At 25.9% G+C, this 23163-nt stretch overlaps 2 protein-coding genes across 2 annotated transcripts; one reads left to right on the plus strand and one right to left on the minus strand.

Moving 5' to 3' along the window:
• Positions 1-1228: 1228 nt before the first annotated feature.
• LOC145840847 (uncharacterized) lies at positions 1229-5826 on the minus strand. Its single transcript, XM_082948188.1, has 4 exons — positions 5709-5826; positions 2790-3137; positions 2509-2598; positions 1229-1916 (listed from the first exon to the last, which is right to left on the minus strand). The coding sequence occupies exons 1-4, from the start codon at positions 5790-5792 to the stop codon at positions 1680-1682; spliced, it is 759 nt and encodes a 252-aa protein (XP_082804314.1). The 5' UTR covers positions 5793-5826; the 3' UTR covers positions 1229-1679.
• Positions 5827-8332: 2506 nt separating this feature from the next.
• Positions 8333-20650, plus strand: LOC145841348 (kelch-like protein 25). Its single transcript, XM_082948709.1, has 3 exons — positions 8333-8375; positions 13652-15012; positions 20540-20650. Exons 1-3 carry the CDS (start codon positions 8333-8335, stop codon positions 20648-20650), a joined length of 1515 nt encoding a protein of 504 aa, XP_082804835.1.
• The last annotated feature ends 2513 nt before the right edge of the window (positions 20651-23163 follow it).

Genomic DNA, 23163 nt, shown 5'->3' on the forward strand with positions numbered 1-23163 from the left:
AAACATTAAATTTACCACTAGTTCAATCTTATTATTAAAATTAAACTTGTTTTGTTTTTAAGTAAAAGTTTTAATAAAAAAAGTTCGGGCGAAACTTCAAATTTTCATAGCTATTACAAGATTGTTTAAATTTTCAATAGTTACGTCACCATTAAATTAAGCTACGTTAAAATGCATCATAACTTTAAGCTCACTTTATTAATTACATTTTTGCTTAAGCAATGTTTACTTTATAAATTAACTAGAAGAAAAAAGAAAGCTACACACAGCTTTTATTATTATTCTTGTTTTTATATTTATTCCATAACTTATCTAAAAGTTAAACTTTATTATAAATTCAATCTTGATATTAAAATTTAATTTGTTTAGTTTTTAAGTAAAAATCTGTTTTTATTTAAGTGTTTAAATGCCATTTTCCATGACTGATACATATACTTTTAGATTTTTTTAAGCACTGACGAGTTCTTTGACCGAAACTTAGCTTGTAAAATAAATTCTTGAAAGAATAAATTCATTATTTCTCCTATAATAGTTGAGTTCTCTTTTTTTTTCTTAAAACCAAAACATATAATACTTTGTTACTAAATAAATTTTTATATAAACATAATTTTCAAAAGTTTTCTCTACCTTAAATAAATTGCACTAACAAATTTTTATACAAAAAAATGCTTCGAAGCAAGAACTATAGCCTAACTAGTAAAAATATGTGAATAGAGTGGAGTTTCCTTAATATGCACAGTAGGTTAACATATAAATTATTTTACTGTGCACAAAAACCTTGCTGAATACTAAACATGGTTTTTAGGTAGATAGTTGTTGTATCTTTTTTAGTTTTTAAAAGTTATTTTTCGGTAGTTATTTGCAATTTATTTTATATTTTACAAATACATTTAAAAAATAGAATAACTTTCTTTACAAACGCATTTACTTAGCAATCTATTATGTACTGCACAGCTTCTGAAAAATAAATCTACTGACGTAACAGTAATACAAAAAGTAATAAAAACTTACAAATAACATTTGTACATACAATAAATTTTCTTTTTTAATTCATACTATAATACTTATTACTAACATTTAATGATACTTTAAAATAGGCTTTATATTATGGTAAAATGAATGAAACAAATGCCATATACGTTGTAGCAGTTTTAAATTTGATTTATTTTCATTAGTTTTTTATCAAAACATTTTCATTTAGAATAAAATGTTGGAGTTTTTTGCTTCTTTAAAACCTATTTTTGAAGGTATTTTGAATAAAATCATTTAAAGACAATTTCAAGCCATAAAAAAATCTGAAAGATTAAAGAAAATATATTTACTGCGTAGGGCAAAAATAATAAAGAAAACATTATTTTGAATACTCTTTAGTCTTTCCTTAAACACAACAATTTATCTTTTTCTTAATATAACAAAAAACTAGGAGTTCTACTATTTTGTGAGATAAAACGAGCAAAAACAATTGTCAGAGAAATTTACTTTTAATATTTTATAAACAAAATTTAAAATACTATATTTCTAAGTTACATTTTAAAAGAAAAAACACTTGAACATTGCAGTGGTTAAAATCTCAGATTTTTTTTAATAAACAATAACTTAAATTAAAATTCACAAGTTCCATCCAAACAGCTTTCTCCCAGCCTATTTTCTCATCCTCCAATATCCTTCCTCGCATCACTTCAGTTCAACGCACTTGACTTCTTCTTCTGCAGCGACTTGATCGCTCTCTGCCTCAGCAGCAGCTCCAACTTTTCAAACTCCGTCACCTCGTCCACGACCTCTTCCTCCTCTATGACGTAATCCTCCTCCTCCTCATCTTGTTGTTGGGGAGGGGAGGTTGACGTGGAAGGGTTTTCGGCGGGAGGTTGAGAAGTTTCCGTGGCAAAATTGGAAGTTGTTGAATCAACGTGATTTTTCTGTTTCATAAACAGTTTAGCTGACACAGAAATTAATTGTTCACTGTTTTATATGCGGATACAATACTTTTTTAAGTTATATTATTTTACAGGGTTGCCAAAGGGTTTTTGATATAATTTTCGGGAATTTAAGTTTTTTTCAGGTTTTCAGAAGTACAATTTTTTTGGTTCATTTTTTGTATTATATCAAACTCAAGGTCGTGCATCGAATTAAAATGCTGAAAAGATCATGTAATGTAAAATTAAATGTGTTTTAACAAATTATGGTTTGTTATAACAAATAAAAAAATTTAAACAATACATAAAAATATTGTGTATGATAGATCTTTTATATCTAATGTAAGTTTCGTTATGTTAAGCTTATAAGTTGTTTAAAACTCCAGGTTTTTTTTTTTGGCTGAATTTTCAAATTCCAGGTACTTCCAGGTTTTTTGACAACCCTGTGTTTTAGATATTTTATTACCACCACAATGAATATTAATTAAAACTATCAAACTTTTTACTACTTTTACAGTTTAAAACATTGTAATAACAATAAAAAACACTTTAAATACATATACATAGAAGCAAACTACTATGTAAGACTACAAACTTGTAAACTAGCTTCTTCTTCCGAAGAAGAACTTTCATCATCACTTTTGTTCCTGTTCATTATCTTTACAACTGTTGCTTCTGACATGTTCTTAATAAAAAACAAAATGTTAAAAACATCTTAAAAGGTGTAGTAAATTTAATTCAAAGATTTTGATCTGATTAAAAAAAAGTTAACCAGTGAGTATAGTATGAAACTCAAATGATACTAAGTAAAACTTGAAAAAAAAATGCGATAATGAAGTAGTGACATGTATGAACATAAACAACTTAATCTTTTACTTCTAAATAGGAGTAGAATTTCTCTTTGACATCTTCAATACTCCAGTCACTTAACACAGCAGGTTTTAGTGATTCAAATGTATTCCCTTTAAAACATTTGATTGCTTCGGAAAGCAAAAGCTTTGGATCACTTGTGTAATTTTCTAATGGCACTACACGCTCATTTAACAAATCATAATCAGATATGACACTAGATGAACTGTAATCGTCACTGCTTTTGATCTGTTTACTCAGCTTTTTTATTTTTTTACTTTTTTCTAATTTTTTGTTTGTTAATGTTTTATTGGATTGCTTTTCATTAGACTTTTTTAATTCTTTTCCGCTTTTCAACATTTTCTTATAATAATCCTTTTAAAAATACACACAAATTTATTATATACTAAACTTAGTTATACATTATTGATTAAATAAAATTAAATACTTGTTAAATATTATATACTATTAAATGCCTTAAGCACATTTTAATTACATATTTTAGCAAAAATATGATCAAATATTTTTTTATTTGGTGTTCATTTAAAAGTTTGAGTTTAATTTAGTTTATATTCATAATGTTGTTTGGAAATACATACTTATACTATTTACAACAATAAAAATTGAAGTTAAGTTACAATAAGTATATTATAAATTTGATATTCTTTATTTGAAAACACTACAAAATTTAAAATATTTCAAAATATATTTATTTTTATACAATTTATTCACTATTAGTAGTTTAAAAGGTCATAAGTATTTCATACCACAGGCAAAGTTGAAGTACTATATTTAGCTTTGCTTCTTGTAGTAATCTAAAGTAATATTTACCTGATATAGCCAAAAAAGTTATATTAATAAAGTTTGTAAAATATATTGAAAATCAGTACCAAAGTTAGTAATATTTAGTAAAAACACTCAGAGCTTGGAGATGAAAATATTTGCAAATCAGAGTAATTTACTTTTATGTTAAACCTTTTTACTCGCTATATACTACTAGTTTAAGCTTTTAGCAATAGAGTAAAATATAAATTTAATTTTACACATAAGGAAAGACAATTTACAAAAGTTTTTAAAGCAGTGTCTACATCAGGGCTATTTCAGAAATTTAGGGGGCCATAAGCTGCAACGGGGGAGGGGTGTGAGTAGTAAAGGGGCCATAATTTAAAACTTACAATAAATATTTTGGAGTTGGTGATGAAAAGCAAAAAAAAAGTTCTTAAGTGTATTTAAGGGTAGTTATGAAACTTATTAGATATTAGTAAAAATATTCACAAAATTAGGGGGCCATAGGTTGTAAAAGAGGGGAGGGGCATAACGCTATTTATTGAAACTTAAATTAAATATTCTAGAGTTGACGATACAGAGCAAAAAAGTCTTGGACATACTCAAGGGTAGTTTTTTGTGAAATCTTGTCAGAGGGGGCAACAGCTTTTTTAATTTCTTTGAAACCGGCCTTATGAAAAAAAGTTTTGAGAATTCTTGTCTACATCAACTAATTTTATTTAAACAACAAATTTATCTGCAACTTTAAAACTCTTCAGACTTGATAAAATTTTATTTCAGTTTATTTCAAGTTTAAATTAATAAAAAAATATTGTTTTATTTATTTGTTATAATTTTAGGTAATGTGGGTTAAGGCTAACAGCTTATACTAAAACTTTTGCGTCAAATGGTTAGAGATAGGGCTTAAATTATTTTTGGTATGTTGCTGTTTTATTAATTAATCTCAATTCCATAATATTATGAACTATATAACTTTTAAAACCTTACTACTGCCTGCAGCTCACTCCACATTAAACTAGTGAAAAAGTCTACAAAATAATTAAAAAAAAATTCTAGCTAAAGCATAACATTGTTAAACGCACATGGAGAACAAAAAATCTTTTGGTTATTGAGTTGCACAACACTTGAGATACCTTTTAACATCTTGTGTGTTAATTGAGATCAATTAAACTTAATTCAAACTAAAAACTAACCTGTTTAATAAATAACTTAAAAAAGCAAAGATCTTTAAAAATTATTTGACTAGTATAAGTCAACCAAGTTTTTTTTTTTGAACTTGTCAAAGTTTACCCGGACTTTAAACTATTTTAACCTAATCTTAGAAATGGCAATGACTTTATACTTTTTTGTAGACTATAAGCAAACATTTTACAAATTGAAATTGGTATAAAATAAAAAAGATAAACATCAGGAAAAATACTACAAGGTGTTGTAGTAAGTGTAAAAAAAGTAAAATTTCCTAACTATTGATAACTTTGAAGTAAGAAGTATATTTTTACTACTTAAAAAAATTGTTTAAAATTTTGTAAAAAACTTTTTTTTCTTCAAATTCTCATAGCTACAACGCAGTACCAAACTATGTTTTATATAATAATAACAAATTATACAGTATCCTTCTTTTATTACACTGACATATGTTTCTATGTGTTAACGGATTAACACACTTCAATAGAGCTATGAAATTAAAGGAAGAACTCTTGTTACTAATTTTTTTCCTATCATTTCATAGCTTGGTTGTTTATTGTTATAAAAGAAGAATACTGTATAATTTGTTATTATTATATATTCCAGTGAACTTGTTTCACTAAGATCTTTTGTTAACAAACACTTAAACTTATATTTTGAATATTTATTTTTATATATTAATAAGTAATATAAACTAAAGAAATATCTAACATTACATTAATTAAGTTATAGCTTAATTTTTTTTGTATTTTTAGGCGTAAAAATACTATATTTAGTTTTTTTTTACCTTTGGTTACAAAATAAATATTTAAATATTATGTACTTTTTATATTTTAAATAAATATTATAATTAAACTTTATATTCCATTTAAATTCTAATTATATAAATACACTTTTCACCTACAAAGTTTGACTAAAAAAACAAAACACAATCAAAAATAATTTACCTGAAAGATATACTATTAATAAACTTACTTTTTTTGAAAGCTTCTTTATTTTTGAATTGCTTTCATCAACTCTAGACTTAGAATTCATTTTTTCTTTATTCTTACTTTTCATTTTTCCAAATACAAAATTTTAATTGTAAAAAAAGTCTAAAATTAATAAAATAGCTTATTTAATTTTATTAATTAACATAAGTAGTTATTTTGTTAAGATTAATGTTGATAATATGTTTTAAAAAGTGTCATAAGACAGATTAAATTGCATTAATTTAGTACATTTTGTAAAAAATACGTTTATTAGGGTTGCCAAAGGTTTTTTGAAACTTTTTTCCAGGTTTTCTGAATTTCTTCCAGGCTTTTGGAAGTACAAGTTATTTTATCCACTTTTAGTATAAAATTAGATTTAAGATAAAAAACTCTCTTAAATAGTTTAAAAATATCGAAAAGATACTGTAATGCTACTTTACAAGTGTTTTATAATAAATAAAATTTCAATGGTTTTAAAATAAAAATTGTTAAAAACTCTAGGCTTTTCAAAGTTTATCAACCTCCAGGTTTTTTCTAGGATTACAGGTTTTATGGCAACCCTGATTTATGTCATAGAAAATAATTCTAGTAAAGAGCAAATACTTTATTATTGTATAACTTATAAACTATCTGCCAAAAAAGGAGCTTCCTACTTGTTGCTATCTTAATATTCAATATGACTATTATCTACTTTTTAAGTTTGTAAAGACCATTTTGTAAATTTAGCATTGTCTTAGATTAGTTGTATTACTATATTTGTGAACTTTTAAGGTTACAGTTTTTTAGATACACTGTTTCTAAAGCTCACTTTAAAGCAGAAGTGAAGACTTCTTAATAAAATTTCACAATAATTCTTACAGGGTTGTCAAAGAATTTTTGTAAATTTCTTCCAGGTTTCAAGAATTTCTTCTAGGTTAAGAATAATAAGTTTTTTAGTTAATTTTTAGTATAAATTAACTTAAGTTTCGAAAACTTTCTTAAATAGTAAAAAACATTGAAAAGCTACTTTAAGTGGGTTGTTTAATGAAAAAATTTTTAATGATACCTTTTTTTGTCTTTGTAATATATTTTTTGTGGAAACTGGTCACTTTTGCACAAGCGTTACTTGTGCATAAGGGGACCCTTTTGCACAAAGAGTCATTTTTGCACAATGGGACACTTTTGCACTGCAACTCTTTTGCTTAAGGGTACCTTTTTGCACAAGTAGACAATTTTGACAAAGAGGGTAATTTTTGCACAAAGGATCATTTTTGCAGGAGAGTAAAAAAATAAATTAAACAAAATAAAAAATTCTAAAATAAACCAAAAATAAAAAGATTTATTAATTAACATAACAAAAAATTTACTGATCGAGGGTAAGGGTTAGTGGTAACAGTGTTAGTAAAAATAAAAAGGAAGTGTTACAAAAAAAAAAAGAAAATATAAAATAAACTAATAAAAAAACAAACAGAAAAAAACAAAACAATGGTAAGGGGTAACAGTGATAGAAAAAATATTTATAGCTTATTAAGTTATTACCAACTAATTACAGTAAAATTTAAAAAACTTATAAAAAATAAATAAAAAAAAAACAAAAAAAATTAACCAACTGAGGGTAAGGGTTCGAGGTAATAGTGATAGCAAAAAAAAAACTAAAGCTAAAAGAAAAAAATTAACTGTGCAAAAATGATTTTGTGCAAAAGTGTCCCCTTGTGTAAAAGTAAAGCTGTGCAAAAGTGTCTCCTCGTGCAAAAGTGTCTCCTCGTGCAAAAGTGACACCCACCCATTTTTTGGGGTGGCTTGGCGTTTAGCCAACAGATCCTTCGCTCTACTAAGCACGAAAGATAGCTTTTTTAAATGAGGTAAAATCGTTCAACCGTATAAATTGATGCTAACAGCTAAACAGTAAAACACAACATAAATTTTTTTGAGTGAAATAATAAAATATTATAATATTTTAATTTATAAACAGTAGTAATGGTAACACAGTTAACAGCACATAGATAAAAAAAATTGATGTTAACCTAATCCAAGAATGTGATAATAGTGTGAATATTAAAGTGTTTTAAGTCAATTTGTTTAGTTGAAGTTCTCATTACTTATAATAGATATTTAGTTAATATATATCCTAGTTTATATATAGTTAATAAATTTAGTTAATACAAAACATTTAAAAGATTAAGGTATATACCATAAAAGTTTTTTATTGTAAACAACTTTAGTTATTGATAGTGATTAGTTAAATAGTTTAATATGAACTCTGTTCTGCCAAAGTTTCAAATTTTTGTATTTATTCCAACAGACTTACAGGTAACACTTAGGTTTTCATTTAACACCTAGTGTTAAATTTTCTTTACAAAATTGATTGACCCCTCTCTATAATAGCCTTAGCAACAGTTTTTTTGTTTCTCGGCTCATACAATTTAAATTTGCTTTTATGAAATCATTTGAAGTATATTGCTTTAAAAAAGATGGAGGATATCTAATTTCAATTAACCCTGTTTTAAATCAGCAGAGCTAATCTGATTCCTCTACTGACTCGTTTAAAAAACAACTTTTAATGAAACAAAAATTTTAAACTCAAAATTTTTTGAGTCAAATGGTGAGTATCAGCAGTAGTGGGCCAGGCAGATCACTAATTAGAAAAAAATGCCTCTGCTGTGTTTTGAATCCTTACAGGTCAGACAACACTGTTCGTTAGCCATGCGCCTTGACCGCTCGGCCGTCGGGGCTTGCAATAGGTATCTTATTTAGATTTTATAAATTTTATAACTTTGGAAATTTTCACAAATTTCTGCACTGCAATTATATTCTTAGGTGTAAGTTCAAGAAATATATGCTTAACCTATTAAGTTTATGTCTATTTTCCTAATATAACAAAAAAAAAAAACAAAAAAAATTAATAATTTATAAAACAAACATAAGATACAAACTTATTTATTTTTAGAATAATTTGTTTACAACAACTTTAAAAGGTTCTTTTGTGGTTGTTTAAACCTAAAAGTTCATTTATTGTAATTTTTTTTATTAAACATGCTCAACTTACATTTCTTAACTAGTTTTCTAATTTATGTGATAAAAACCTCTACTTAGGACGTTTTAAAAGTTTTTTTGTAATTTTTTTCACCTAAAAGTTTGTACTTTGTAACATTATCTTTTTTATAACTGCTTACCAAACCATTTTAAATTGTTTATTGTCATAGAAAATTATATTACCTATACAAAAACTTTTATAAAGTTTAATTGCCGAACGGATTATTGAACTATCTGAATTGTAAAATATCTTTTATATAAGGATTGTAGCCTATAGGTAGAAATTTTTATGAAAATTTATTTTCTTTGTTAAGTACAATAATTGATTTTTTTTCATAAAACTTTGTTTAAGATAACTTTAAGGACGCTTTAATTGTGTTTTTGTTTCTGTTAAAAAGTTTGTTTATTTTAAGTTTATTTACTATACCTGCTAAAACTACATTTTTATTATTTTTTGTAACTTTTTTGCTAAAAAATTCTACATAAGAGTTTTATTAGCGTTTTTATGTTTTTTGTTACTAAAAAGTATACCTAATAAATTTTTTTATAAAACTGTTAACTTAATATTAAAACTGTCTGTCTAATTTATGTACTAAAACAACATTTTAGAATTTTGTATACTATTATACTTTGTTTTCGTGTCTATTAAACGTTAAAAGTACATTTATTCTCTACTTAAATTGCCTATAAAGCCATGCCTCGTCCAATTACTGATCTTAAATATATACAAAAGGGTTCTACTAAGGACGTTTAAACGGTTTTTCGTGTTTATTTTGACTGAAAGACTAATTATTGAAAACATTTATTCGAAACTTTTAAAACTATTTCTTATAACTATTAAAAATGAGTTCTAGTTATTACGTTTAAATTTTTTTTGTTTTTATTTCAAACATAATTTTTTTTTTTAAATTGATCAAATTCCAACCTTTAAATTAATAAATTTGTTTTATTACGTTTAAACAGTTTCTTTTTTGTTTTAAGAGAAAAAGTATATTCGTTTACCATTTTTAATCATTTTTATATCTAAAAGTCTAAATTCTTTTCAATATACAATTTATTATTATACTATAAGTAAGTAAATGCTACTTTTTATCAGTTTATATATAATGTAGAAACAATTAATAAGTTGATATATGTTAAAATATCCCTTTGTGTAAGGAAATTAATTGAAATTTTTTTTTTTAATTTATGCTTTTATTAAAATTATTTTAAAATCGTGTAATTTTATTTTACGTTAAATGTACAAAAATTATAAAAGTATTAGTTTAAAACTTTTAGATTTTTATAAGTTTTAGATCACTATTATAAGTTTTATTAAACAACAATCATTTTGTCTTAATATTTAATTTATATATAAAATAGTTTTTGGATAGGTAAGGTTGATTTTTACATGTAATTTTTAAATAAAATAATATTTTATTAGATATTTTAACCTCAAAACAACATAAATAATTTGAACAAATAGTAAAAAATAGATAAAGTATAGTGTAAGAATACAGTAAAAACCACTTAAAAATATGCTTATTTAAAACTGATGTTTGTTTGATTTATCCAACTTACATTGGTTTCAAATTTAACTATTTACGATAATGAACTTTCATATTGGATAACAGTAGGCTTTTTTAAACGTTGAACACTTTTTTGAAAAAAGCTATTTTTTGTGCTCAGTAGAGCGAAGGATATGTTGGCTAAACGCCAAGCCACCCATATTAGATAGCATTAAGCTTTTTTTAAACGTTGAACACTTTCTTGAAAAAAGCCATCTTTTGTGCTCAGTAGAGCGAAGGATCTGTTTGCTAAACGCCAAGCCACCTTTTTTTTTGTGCTTGGGTTAATTGGGTCAGTGCTAGGGCTTACAGAAAAAATGTGACATTTTGGCTTTTTTTAGTTCTAAGAACATAAATAAAAAATACATAATTTTTTTAACTAGTTATTTTAAACTTTCATTAGTGAATAAGCTTTGTTGGTGAGTATTTTTTCTTGTAAAAATTTATATTTATTTAGGTATAGGCTATTTTTAGTTTTTTTTGTAATGATTTTCTTGCTTATTCAAAAAAAAAAACTTAAGAAAGTCTAAATTCACTCAATAATAAAGATATTTTTTTTAACATTTTTAAATGAAAAAAAAGATCTAACTTAAATTATTTTTAAAAAGTATGTTGCGAGAACTAAAAAAAATTAAGACCCCTTTGTGGTTTTTTGATTCTCTCAACATATTTCAATAAAATTAATATAAAACAAAGATCAAATGATAAAAAAAAGATCTCTATATTCGTAAAATTAAATTTTCTTATTATTGTTTTTTGACTGACCAACAAGACCCTAATTATAGACAAAACTTATAACAGGATTGCCACACACTGAGTGAATTCAGGGAAGCTTAAGGAATTTTCAAGTTATAGAAAATCTCAGGGAAACTCAGGGAGTTTTGATTCTATTTTTTTAACTCAGGGAAACTCAAGGCAATTTTTGGTTTTTTAAAAATCTCATGGAAATTTTTTTCTAGATCTAGAATGAGATTTACTTAATCCAGTTTCAATATTTTGTTCAGAAAAGTTATTTTATTTATTTTTAAGTGCTTATTTTGAATTTTTTTTAGCCTTGTTGCTAGTTCTTCAACATTCTAAGAATTAACATTAATAAATAAAAGAAGTAATTTTTTAAATAATAATAAGATTTTTAAGGATTTGAAAAAAACTGAGAAAAACTCAGGAAAATTTAAGGTTACTCAGGGAAGTTTCTGGTCACTCAAGGAATTTTTTTTGACTTTAAGAGTGGCAACCCTGTTATAAACCAAAAATGTCCTTTATCACAAATAATATAAGGTTAATATAAAAACAAACTCAGTCACAAATAAAATTAACTTACTAGAGAAAAATAATTAAAAATATAGACATTTTTTGAGATTTTTTACGAGAAATAAAAAAAAATCAAAAAGGTCCCATTTTTCTATAGGATCTAGCACCGACTCAATAAACTAATTCTAAATAAAAACAAAGTTAATTTAAACTGTATAATTAAGCTAATAAAATATGTAGAAGATATTCTTTAACCAGTAAAAATTAGATAAATTGTTCCGTTTTAAATTTTTTAAGTGAAAAAAAAACTTAAAATTCGCCTTATTTTAGAATGATTGTTAGATATCTTATGTGGGGTAGCTGTCTAATTTGCGTGAGCGTACAAAATTGCACGAGGAAACAACATTTCACGAGTGCCCAAAATTGCACGGAATTACTTTTGCACGAAGGGTAATTTTTACACGAAGACACTTTTGCACGAGCAGAAAATTTTGTACGGAGACATTTTTGCACAGGCCAAATTTATTTATTTATTTTAATTTCTGTATTGATTTTCATTTTTTTTCTTTTATTTTTACTATCACTGTTACCCCTAAACCCCTAACCCTTACTTTTGGTCGGTAAGTTATTATTTTTTTATTATATTTATAATTTTTTTTATTTAAAATATTTTTATTCAAATTTTTTTTTACTTTTACTGTTACTCCTAACCCTTACCCTCCGTCAGTACCTTTTTTTTTAATAAATGTTGTTAGTTGTTTTTTTTTTCTGTATTTTTTTTACTCTCGTGCAAAAATGTAACTCGTGCAAAATAGACCCTTGGTGCGAAATCGTCTTCGTGCAATTTTATTCCCTAGTGCAATTTTTTGCCCTCATGCAAATTTGGCTTCGTGCAATTTTGTTCTTGTGAAAATTTTGTCCCCTCGTGCAATTAAGTAACATCACGCAATTTTGTCTTCGTGCAATTTAGACCGTTTCCCATCTTATGTGTGTTCTAACAAAGCATTTTGTTGTCACATTAAAACCTTTTAATCTCCTTTGTTAAAATAGGTAATAAAAAATTTAAAACATGTTTAAAATTTCAAAATTCTCAATGAATTTTATACAACTGATTTTTTCAGATTTTAAGTATAGAAATAATTATTTACCTATAAAGAATGTACAAAATAGTCGAAGTAGCAAAGTGAAACGCTAAAAAGAAAATTGAAAAAAACATTTCAAAGTTTTATAGTAAAGAAGGTTAGAAAAAATTATCTTACGTTTAATTAGTATTTGTAAAAATATTCTAAGACAGGCTAATTTTCTAAATATTTTAAAGCGACTAAAACAAGTAGAATGCTATTTTAAACCATTCTTTACATTAGCTTTTTTTATAATCCTAATAAATTATGGTACACTTAATAAACAACCTTATTAATCCAATAAAAACCTACCTTCATGTTTTAAAAAGAACAATTTCAGTTTATGCCTTGGCCAAATTCTAGATGTTTCACTAGATTAATTAAATTCTTTCAAACAATATAAATAAGACTCAATTTTTCAAAACAAAATATATTTCATGCTTCTTTCGTCAGTTGTATACTAAGCAATAAAAATAAAATTTTAGATCTAGATTATTTAGTGAAAATACAATCAACGTTATTAATAATAAATAACCTTGAATGTGCTAGCAATTATAATTTAAAAAGATTAAAATTATTAAAAATTGTTTTCACATTTCGGATTTAATTAAACTTGAAGCTATTTGTATTTTGTTAAGAAAATCTAAGTTGTGTAAACATAAAGATTTTGATTATACTGTTTCGTTGTTTTCTTAAATTGTTTTATAAGTTGTTGCTCTGTTTTATTATTTTTTTTAGTTGCATTGTAATTAGAATTACTTTTGTATTGTTAATTACTCTTTGCTTTATTATTAATTACGTTGATTGCATTTTCACTATATAAGCTAGGTTTGAAATTTTATTTTTATTGCTTAGTATACAACTGACGAAAGAAGCATGAAATATATTTTGTTCTTAATAATTGAGTCTTATTTATATTGTTTGAAAGAATTTATTTTATTGTCAAAAAATGTTTATTTATCTAAAGATTAATTAAAGTTTAATCTAAGCTTATAAGGCTAATCACATGTTTTAAGATGAACCAGATATTGATGAAAACGAGCTTCTTTTAACTCTAAAACTGAACAAGCTGACGTTAAACGAAATTGAACTAAATATAAAGTTATCTAACTTCACCCGCGATAAGCTAGCTGTTGAAAACGTTCTCACCTTTTACAGCTTGGCCAAACTTTACGAAACGAGCAGCGTTGCCAGCAAGGCGTGTTTGGTTTACGTCGAGCGTTGCTTTCCGATGGTGGTCGAGTCTGAAAACTTTTTGCATTTAGATTCCGATTTGGTTGCACGAATACTTGCGAGCTCCCAACTGAACGTTCACTCGGAATTCGAAGTGTTCAACGCGGCCAGCCGCTGGGTGGAGCACAACAGCGAAAAACGCAGAAAGCACGCGAAACGGTTGCTGTTGAAAGTTCGCTTCGAGCTGTTGTCGGTTCACGCGTTGAGACACGCTTTACACTGCGGCTCGCCGTTCACCGGAAACCAGGAATGCGTTGAAGTTTTGAAAGAAGCTCTGGTTGGCGGGGAAGCATTTAGTCGTAACGAGTCAAGCAGCTACCGTTCAGAAAGACGCTGTAGCCAAAACAACTTTAAAATACTGGTGTGCGGTGGTATACAGAGTTCTTTTGGTTTTATATACAGTAAAAGAGTTGTGAACGAGCTGCATGAAATCGACGGAAGAAACCTGAAGAGCGTGAAAGTTCTCACTCCGATGAAGCAAGAAAGAAAGTACTTCGAGGCGGTCTGCTTAAAAGGGGAAGTTTACGTGCTCGGCGGCCGCGACAGAAACTCCAACGTGGTGACTTCCGTCGAAAGGTATTCGCCTTCCGTGGACAAATGGACCAGAGTGGCCGAGATGGTCGACGACCGGGAATACTACTGCGCCTGCGCCTTCATGGACAAAATACTCGTGTTCGGTGCGTACTACTACGAGCGCGCCGATCACGTGACCTCCTCTTGCTTGCAGCTCGACGGGAAAAACTGGAAGGAGCTGGCCGGGATGAGGGTGGCGAGAGACTCGGCTGCCTGTGCCGTTTTTCGAGGCAACGTCGTGGTTTCGGGCGGGCAGGACAACAGCGAAAACCAGTTGCGGTCGGTGGAGTCGTATGACGTCATCGGTGACGTGTGGCGATCGATGCCGGAAGTGATCCACCGCAAGAGCGAGCACAGCATGGCCGCTTCGAAGGGCAAGCTGTTTGTCATCGGGTACATAACCGACGCTTGCGAAGTGTACGACGGCGAGAGGTTCAACGTTCTGCACTCGCCGTTGCACGTCAAACCAAACAGAGCCATGTTGATGGGAAACAAGTTGGTGATAACCCAGGATTTGTGCGAGTATATGTACTGTTACGATGCTGATAAAGACGATTGGTCAAAGTGGATTGTGAGTTCACAACGCTCTTAAACAGCTATTCAAGCGTTAAAGTGCCATGGTACTGATGTAAGTAATAATGTACTGGGGTAAAAGAATCAAGCGTTGTTTTACTTGTATGTCCTGGGCAAGACGTTAAAAGGTGTCCTTGGTGTTCGACTCGATAACTGAAAGGTTTTTCGTGCACCCAGTCCTAGAACAAAATAACTTGTACGCTTTTTTTCTCGTTGAATAAACAATAATATAACTTATGCTTATGATTATATGAGTTTGGATTTTGGAAATGCTAGATAATTAGACTTAATGTATTTTGACAATTAATCTTAAGATATTTTAAGAAAACGTTTTATTTATTTTTGATGATTTTGTTTTAAACCAAACTTTGTTTTTTATTTTAAAATCTGCATTTTAAGAATTTAAAAGTGTACGGATAACCTTGTATCAAAAGTACAATAAAAACATACTAATACAAAAAAATACCGTTTTTAATTAATAAACTATTAAGTTCATTACAATAGTTGATATATGTGAAAAAAAAATTATTTAAAGAAAAAATAATTTCTAAAAGTATTTAAACTTAATAATGAAAAAATAAGAACTAAAGTTAACGTTCTACACTTGTCTAATTTATCTAGTTTAATCAGTCTGAATTACATAAACAAAAGATAAAACTTAAACAAGACTTTTACTTCACTTTATAATGTGTTTATTTAAAGCAAATTTGAAAAATATCAATTTTGAGCAATTAAGATATGTACTACCCCAGTTGAAAGTCTAGGCAAGGCACGAGTTCATGGGAAAAAATAGTTATGTTTGTTTTGTTTGTAAATACTGTTTAATGTTTAAAAATGTTCTATTTAGACTTTATATATTAACAATTTTTTTAGTAAGACATGTTAAGAAAATATTTATAATAATAAAAAGATAGTTTTTGTTTCAATAAAAATTTAGTTTTGTAAGCACTGATGAGCTCATCGAGCGAAACATTGTTCGTAGAATGAATTAAAAATAAATACTTGGCATATTTGTTATCCCTTTGAAAGTAGAAAACTTTAATGCTTTCTTCAAAACAAGCAAAGTTATGAATTAATTTCATAATATATTTTTAAATTTGTTTACACACATTTGAATGTATATTTTTTAACTAAAATTTCTTTCAATTCTATTTTTGTTTTTCGAACAAACAAAGAGCGAAATCGATTGCAAGTTTTTTAATATCTTAGGAACTTTGCAACTAGTTAATGCAGTTTTGACATCTAACTACTTTATAAATTTTTAAATCGTCAACTGTTTAAAAGTTTTTTTTCAAAACTTCAAGAATAGTTCAAAGTAAGCTCTACCTAACAAATAATCCAGGGGTCGGCAGACTTGAGGTACTCGCAGGCCAAACATTGAATTTGTAACATTTTTGCGGGCCACAGTTTAGTTTTAATCACACATTCAAAATTATTTAGCTTAATCAGTCTGATACATGAGTCAGTCTGGGATATTGTTATTAAATAGTATATATGTATAGTAATATGGTATATTATTGTTGGTATTGCGATTTTTGTCTTAATGAAATCACTATCTATCTAATAAGATTATATTTTTATGCTTAGTAATTTAACTACTTAAGATAACAGGGATACCCTCAACTTATATGAGCATTTACATATAATTTATATAAGTCAAAGATAAAACTACTACCAACTGACAATATATACATTAAAACAGCAAGTTTATAAAATTAAGGCAATTAAATAATTTTAATTCAAGAAAAAGTTCTAATGACTAGCATGAGACTCAACAAGTGTCAAAAATAACTTAAGTTAGCATGATATTCTCATCATTTTTTAACAAACATGAGTTTTCCTGCGTGTGTACAACTCATAAGACAAAAAAAAAAAAGGTTTTAAGTGATTGAATTAATGAAAAAAAAAAGCAAAACATATTAGGTTTAAGAATAAAAATTCACTTTTTTATACCTGTTAGCCACTCTTAATTTACAAAACTGGTTATAAAAAACTTAAATTGTGTACTATAATTTTTAATAACACTATGTAGATCATACAGTAATTTACAAGATTTTTATAAAATAAAAAAGATCCCATGGCTTTACCAAATTAAAAATTAAAAAAAAATATTATAATTCATCTAAATGAAGGATAGTTTAAAGATTGTAAATAAAATTAAAAAGTTTTAAAAAAACGAATATATAGTGATTGTATTTCTTAAAGAAATAATTTTTGAAAAACGTACACCAAGTGAAAAGTTCTAATTTTATATTTACGTTTAGAAATGAAAATTATTTGATATATAAGTGAAAATAAAAGTAAATTTGAAAAAAGATGTTTAGCTAAAAATCATCAGTTTTGTCTATTTCATCAAAGTTGAGAAAAATAAAATCTTAAAGATATAAAAATCAAAAAACTTAAACAATCCATAACATTATTTATATTCAATACTATTAAGTTTTTAGTCAAGTTTACTATCTAATAGTGGAAGATACTTTTTTCTCAAATTTACTATTCCATCATTACTTACAACTAACAGTTAACAATTTAGTTATGACTAATTTAGTCATTAGATGTCAAAAATTAACCTTATTAGAAAAAAAAACATAAACTAACATTAGAGGCATTCATACTTTTAAAAATAATTTGTTATTTTATTGTTAATCTAAATTATGTTTACAAAAATTGTGTTTTCTTCATGACTTGTTATATACAAAATTTTCTTTCATAATAAATTTAAATCCTACTTCCGGGGATTTCCATAAATTTGTTTTAGTTTTAATTAAAAGGCGGCGCTTGTTACCATGTCTGGTAGTAATCTACTTAATTCCTTAAAAAATTCTTTCTTTCCTAAACAGTTATTAAAACTACTTACTTCTAAGAAATTTAACAATGTCCAACTCCTTGCACAAAAAACTAAATAAATTATATCGCATTATCTCTAACGTGTTACGAAAATTTATTTATAATAATAAAAAATGTCAAGAAGATAAAGTATGTGATCTTTAAACTTTGTTTTATAACTGATAGTTTACTTTTTATAGTTTATAACCTGTAAATATTCGTAGTATTTAACATAATTTATGTAAAAATGATATAAAATTAAAAATTATTATATTAATAAAGATTAAGAGCAATTATTATTACCTAAAAAACTTTTGCCCGCAGTATCTGTACTTTCGTCTATGTAAAAAGAGCAATGTTTTACCATTTGGTCACTGATGATTAGTTTTCGGCAAATTGGTCCAAGAGTATTACATACAATCTTGGTTGCTTTCCTACGTTTAAGCATTGCTGATTGATGAGCTACACCAAGTTTCTTCATTACATCTATCTGGTGTTCGCCTCCTTTCATGTTTCCATGAAGAGCTTGTTGTAAGGCTAACCTAACTTCTTCTAACATTTGTTTACCTTAAGAAAATTATTAGGTTGGTTTTTAAAGGTTGTTTTCATCCTAAATTGACTGTTGTGGTTGTTAGGGACCGGGGACGCGCATTTATGTCTTTCAGAATAAGAATGACGTTTCAAAGTGCTAATTTTGGGATTTAGCTCTAACTTGCACCACTTGCAATAAGCTTTAGTACCACGTTTGGTTGAATCAATCCAATCTATCAAGTAAAACAGCATTAGCCATATTTGACTTAACGGGTTTTAGTAATAACACTTAAAACATTAATTGTACTTGTTTATATAAAACAAAAGCTAAAACTAAATATAAAAACAACTAAAGGTTTATCATCATAACAAAAACGTATCATAATAAACTAAACTAGACAGTTTGACTAATTGTAAGCACCACAGTTTAAATTGAGCTAAGAATACATTTACTAGAATTTTTAAAACTTGATTTAAATAGTTTTGTATAACCACTAGATTATTTAGTCACCATTTTGTTTTAAAAGTTTTTTTCATTCAATTAACTAAACCTTCAGTTGGTACAAAATTAAAAATCAAAGTATACACTTATGATTACCTTATGGCATAAAAACTTTAGTATTTAGATTTAAACACATAACAACTAAACATTAAAAAATGGTTAAGAGCATAAGGCTTCTATAAATAAAACTTTTAAAGAAGCTTATTATATATTTAAAGTGAGTATAACTTGTAATGATAAAGGACATCAAAATAATTAAAAAAAAACATTGGCTGTATTTAAAAGTATTTACTAATATATACTTTCTCTATAAAAATAATATAATAGAAAAATTGAATAGTTTTTGAGAAATAATCTTTATTTGAAAAAAAATCCATTTTAGCTCTATAGTATAAAATCTGTCAAAGCCAATTTTCTTGCAATTCATAAAAAAATCATTGAAAAGCTACCTCATACTTAAATTTTAAACCAATTTACTTCAAACTTTCAGGAAAAATTCTTGATATATAATACAAACCACATGTCAGAATAAAGTTAAAGACAAATTAAAATACACAGGATCAAAAATAAAAAATAGTTTTATTTTTTTGATTAATTAATAAAAAAAGTATGTTATATTATTAGGTAATAAATAAATTAAATGTAATAAACAAATCATTTACCCTCCTCCCTTTGCCCTCAATAAACTATTTTATCTAATTAATAAAATAACAAAACTAAGTTTATCCTATGAAGAAAACTTTGTTTTATACTAATAAATTTTAATTCAATTAAAAAAAAAACATCATAAAGTTCAAGTCTAAGTATAGTAATAAAATAAGTGTTTTACTTAATTGTTGAATAATAATATTCAATAAAAAATGAAAAAAAGATATTGAACAACAACAATGCATTTTAAATTACTAAAAGAAATAATAATTTTGAAGTTATATATAAATAATAGATTTTATGATATCAAATTTATAAAATTTATTATAAATGTAAAGTTTGAAATAAAAGATAAATATAAGATAATAAACACAATTTAAAACATATTATGACCAAAATTTTTAATAACTTGTTTATATGAATTTCCAAAAAACAAACAACCGGTATCTTAGTTTTGTTGAGTAAAAAATTAATCTAAATCTTATAAACAAGTGATTTGCCCCCCTCCAACCCTATAACCCCACTAAACCAATTTATCTACTTAATAAGTAAATAAAATCAAATTTTATCTATGTTGCAAACTTTATATTGAACATAAAAACTCTATTTTACTATTTGCAAAATCTGATAATAAACATTTGAAAATTGAAGTCTAAGTTTATAGATAATATTGATAAATACATTTATAAACCATTAACTAACAATAAGTATTATGTGAAATAGGATTTAATACTTTACATGATAAATGATTATTTGTGCAAAATTAAACTTTATTTACAAATTATTCTTTGAAAACTAACTAAAAAGTAATTTTTCATAAAAATTACTGGTGAAAATCTTAAAACTGCTTTAAAAGAACTTTGTTTAAAATATTGAGTAAAATCAGCTGAGTTTTTCCAGAAAAAAAATGTGTAGTTGATTTAAAAGTAAAAATAATCAAATTTGTATATTAAATTATTAAAAATTATTACAGATAAAAACAACCTTTTAACTCATCAACTGATTCCCATGATTTCAGATACCTTCTTTTTTAGGGGGTGGAACATCTAAAGGTGGTAAGTCTTCTGAGTCTGGTAAATTTGGTGTCAAAATTTCGACTGTTGTTACCTACAAAGATGCAAGTGCTTAAATGTTATGTTTATTGTGTTACTGAAGTATTATTAATACAATTCAGAAAAAAAAAGTCATTAGATACTTAGCTAAATTATTTATTAAAACTTAAAAAGAAAACTAAAATTTTATTTAATTTCTCATGCAATTACTGCAACACAAGATACAGGGTTATTTAACCTTTGATAAACAGAATACCTTTAACTTTAATGAATATTTACTTATAATTTATATAAGTCAAAGATAAAACTAATACCAATTGACAATATATACATTAAAACACCAAATTTATAAAATTAAAGCAATTCAAATAATTTAAATCTAAGAAAATGTAAAACTATCATGAGACTCAACAAATGTCAAAACTAACTTAAGATAGCATGAGATTCTCAACAGTTTTTAACAAGCATGATTTTCAGTAAGTGTGTACAATTCATAAGACAAAAAAAGGTTTAAACAGACTGAATTAATAAAAAAAATAAGCAAAGCAGACTGGGTAAGGAATAAAAAATTCTTTATTATACCTGTTAGCTACTCTTAATTTACAAAACTAGTTGTAAAAAACTTTTATTGTGCACTAATTTTTTTAATAAAACTATGCAGGTTATATATTAGTTTACCTAATTATTATAAAAAAAAGATCCCATGGCTTTACCACATTAAAAATTAAATAATTAAGTAGAATTCATCTAAATAACAAATAGTTTCATGGTTGTAAATAAAAGTATTAAGTTGTAATAAAATGAATTTAGAGTAATTGTATTTCTTAAAATTTTTATTTTATTTTACAAGTAAAAAATTTTAATTTTATATTTACCTTTAGAAATTAAAGTACTTTGATATATAAATGTAAATATAAGTAGAATTGAAAAAAAAAATGTTTAGCTAAATACCATAAGTTTTGTTTTTTTCATCAAAGTTGAGAAAAAAAGTTCTAAAAGATGAAAAACCATAAATAAAAAAGTTTAAATAATCTGTAAAATTATTTATATTCAATACTACTAAGTTTTTATTCAAGTTTATTATCTTCATACAGGGTTAAAAATCGTTTTTGCAAAAATTTTTTCAGGTTTTCCAAATTTGTTCCAGGTTTTTAAAAGTACACATTTTTGGGTCTATTTTAAGTCTAAAAGTTAAGTTTAAGGTGAGAAACTGTTTTGAATAGTATAAAAACATTGAAAAGATACTGTAAAGCTATTTTAAATTAAAAAAAAATGATGACAATTTTTTTTTATATATATGACAGATTTTAAGTCTAAATTTTGCTATTGAGCATGTGAAAGTTGTTAAAATTCCAGGTTTTTCAGGTTATTTTTAGTGATTTTTGTTCAAAATTCCAGGTTTTTCAAGTTTTTTTTCAAAATTTCCCAAGTTCTAGGATTTTCATGAATTCCAGGTAAAGTGGCAAGTTGGCAAAAAACATAAATGTATAACATTTGTTTTTTCCAAATTAACTATTCCATCATTATTTACAACTAACAGTGAACAAATTATTTATGATTAATTTATTCATTAGATGACTAAAATTAACCTTATTTCAATAAAAAATATCAACTAACATTAAAGGCATTCATACTTATAAAAATAATTTGTTATTTTATTGTTAATTTAAATAATGTTTACAAAAGTTCTTTTTTCTTAAAGACTTGTTTTAACAACATTTTCATTCATACAAAGTTTAAAATCCTACTGCCGGGGATTTCCAATATTTTAGTTTTAGTTTTAACTAAAAGGCGGCGCTTGTTACCATGTCTGGTCTTGAGTCCATAGAGAAAGGAGGAAAGTAAATGTTTTTTTTTTGTTAATTTTTTTTAAAATTTAGTATAATCTTTTACATTAAAAGCTAAGCTACCAGTTATTGTTACAGATTTATAACCCTAGATAACTCTTAAAATATAAGCAATCAACAATATAGATTTCAATAGGTTGAATATAAGAGGCACAAAGTAAAAATAGACTATGTCAATAAAAACTTATCTTCTCGTTCAGTTTTTGTGCAATAGTATAAAAAATTTCTCAGTCAATTTTAAATAACTGGTAAATAACATTTTTTTTATTAATCTGATTTTTCTTAAAGGTAATAAAAAAAAAACAAACTCTGAATCCTACAAAACCAACTGGCTTTTAAAACATTTTAATTTTTTTCTTTGATTTAATGTTTTAATTCTTACCTTCATTCTATCTTTTACTTAACAAACACTTTTCACAAAAAGCCATTTTATTCTATATCATAATACAATTGAGTTAACAACAACAAAAATGCTTTCATTTTTTTTTGTGTTTACCCCTGGTTTTATTTTAAAAGTATCACATTATAAATTAACCATAGGAACAATGTGTTTAATATTAATTTACAACTCTATAATTTCTAACTTTAAAAAGTGTTGCTTTTTAAATCCATTACATTTCATACCATAGTTCAATTATTTTTGTTTCTAGATTATAATTTAATAATTTTCAAAATAAAGGTTTCTTAACATTAATATAATTATAAATAATTTTTTTTTAATTTTGATTTTGTCACCAAAAAAC

Source organism: Thalia democratica, chromosome 7, assembly GCF_965202585.1.
Source record: "Thalia democratica chromosome 7, ktThaDemo2.hap1.1, whole genome shotgun sequence".
NCBI classification, from domain to species: Eukaryota; Metazoa; Chordata; class Thaliacea; order Salpida; family Salpidae; genus Thalia; species Thalia democratica.

Bases quoted from the DNA above. Each gene is read 5' to 3' on its own strand.
- LOC145841348 (XM_082948709.1), top strand. From the start codon at position 8,333: ATGCCTCTGCTGTGTTTTGAATCCTTACAGGTCAGACAACACT. The intron at 8,376-13,651 runs GTTCGTTAGCCA...ACATGTTTTAAG, and splicing joins CTTACAGGTCAGACAACACT to ATGAACCAGATATTGATGAA. The intron at 15,013-20,539 runs GTGAGTTCACAA...CCATGATTTCAG, and splicing joins ACGATTGGTCAAAGTGGATT to ATACCTTCTTTTTTAGGGGG.
- LOC145840847 (XM_082948188.1), bottom strand. From the start codon at position 5,792: ATGAAAAGTAAGAATAAAGAAAAAATGAATTCTAAGTCTAGAGTTGAT. The intron at 2,599-2,789 runs GTAAAAGATTAA...TTTTTTATTAAG, and splicing joins AATTCTACTCCTATTTAGAA to AACATGTCAGAAGCAACAGT. The intron at 1,917-2,508 runs GTTTGTAGTCTT...TTTATGAAACAG, and splicing joins AAGAAGAAGCTAGTTTACAA to AAAAATCACGTTGATTCAAC.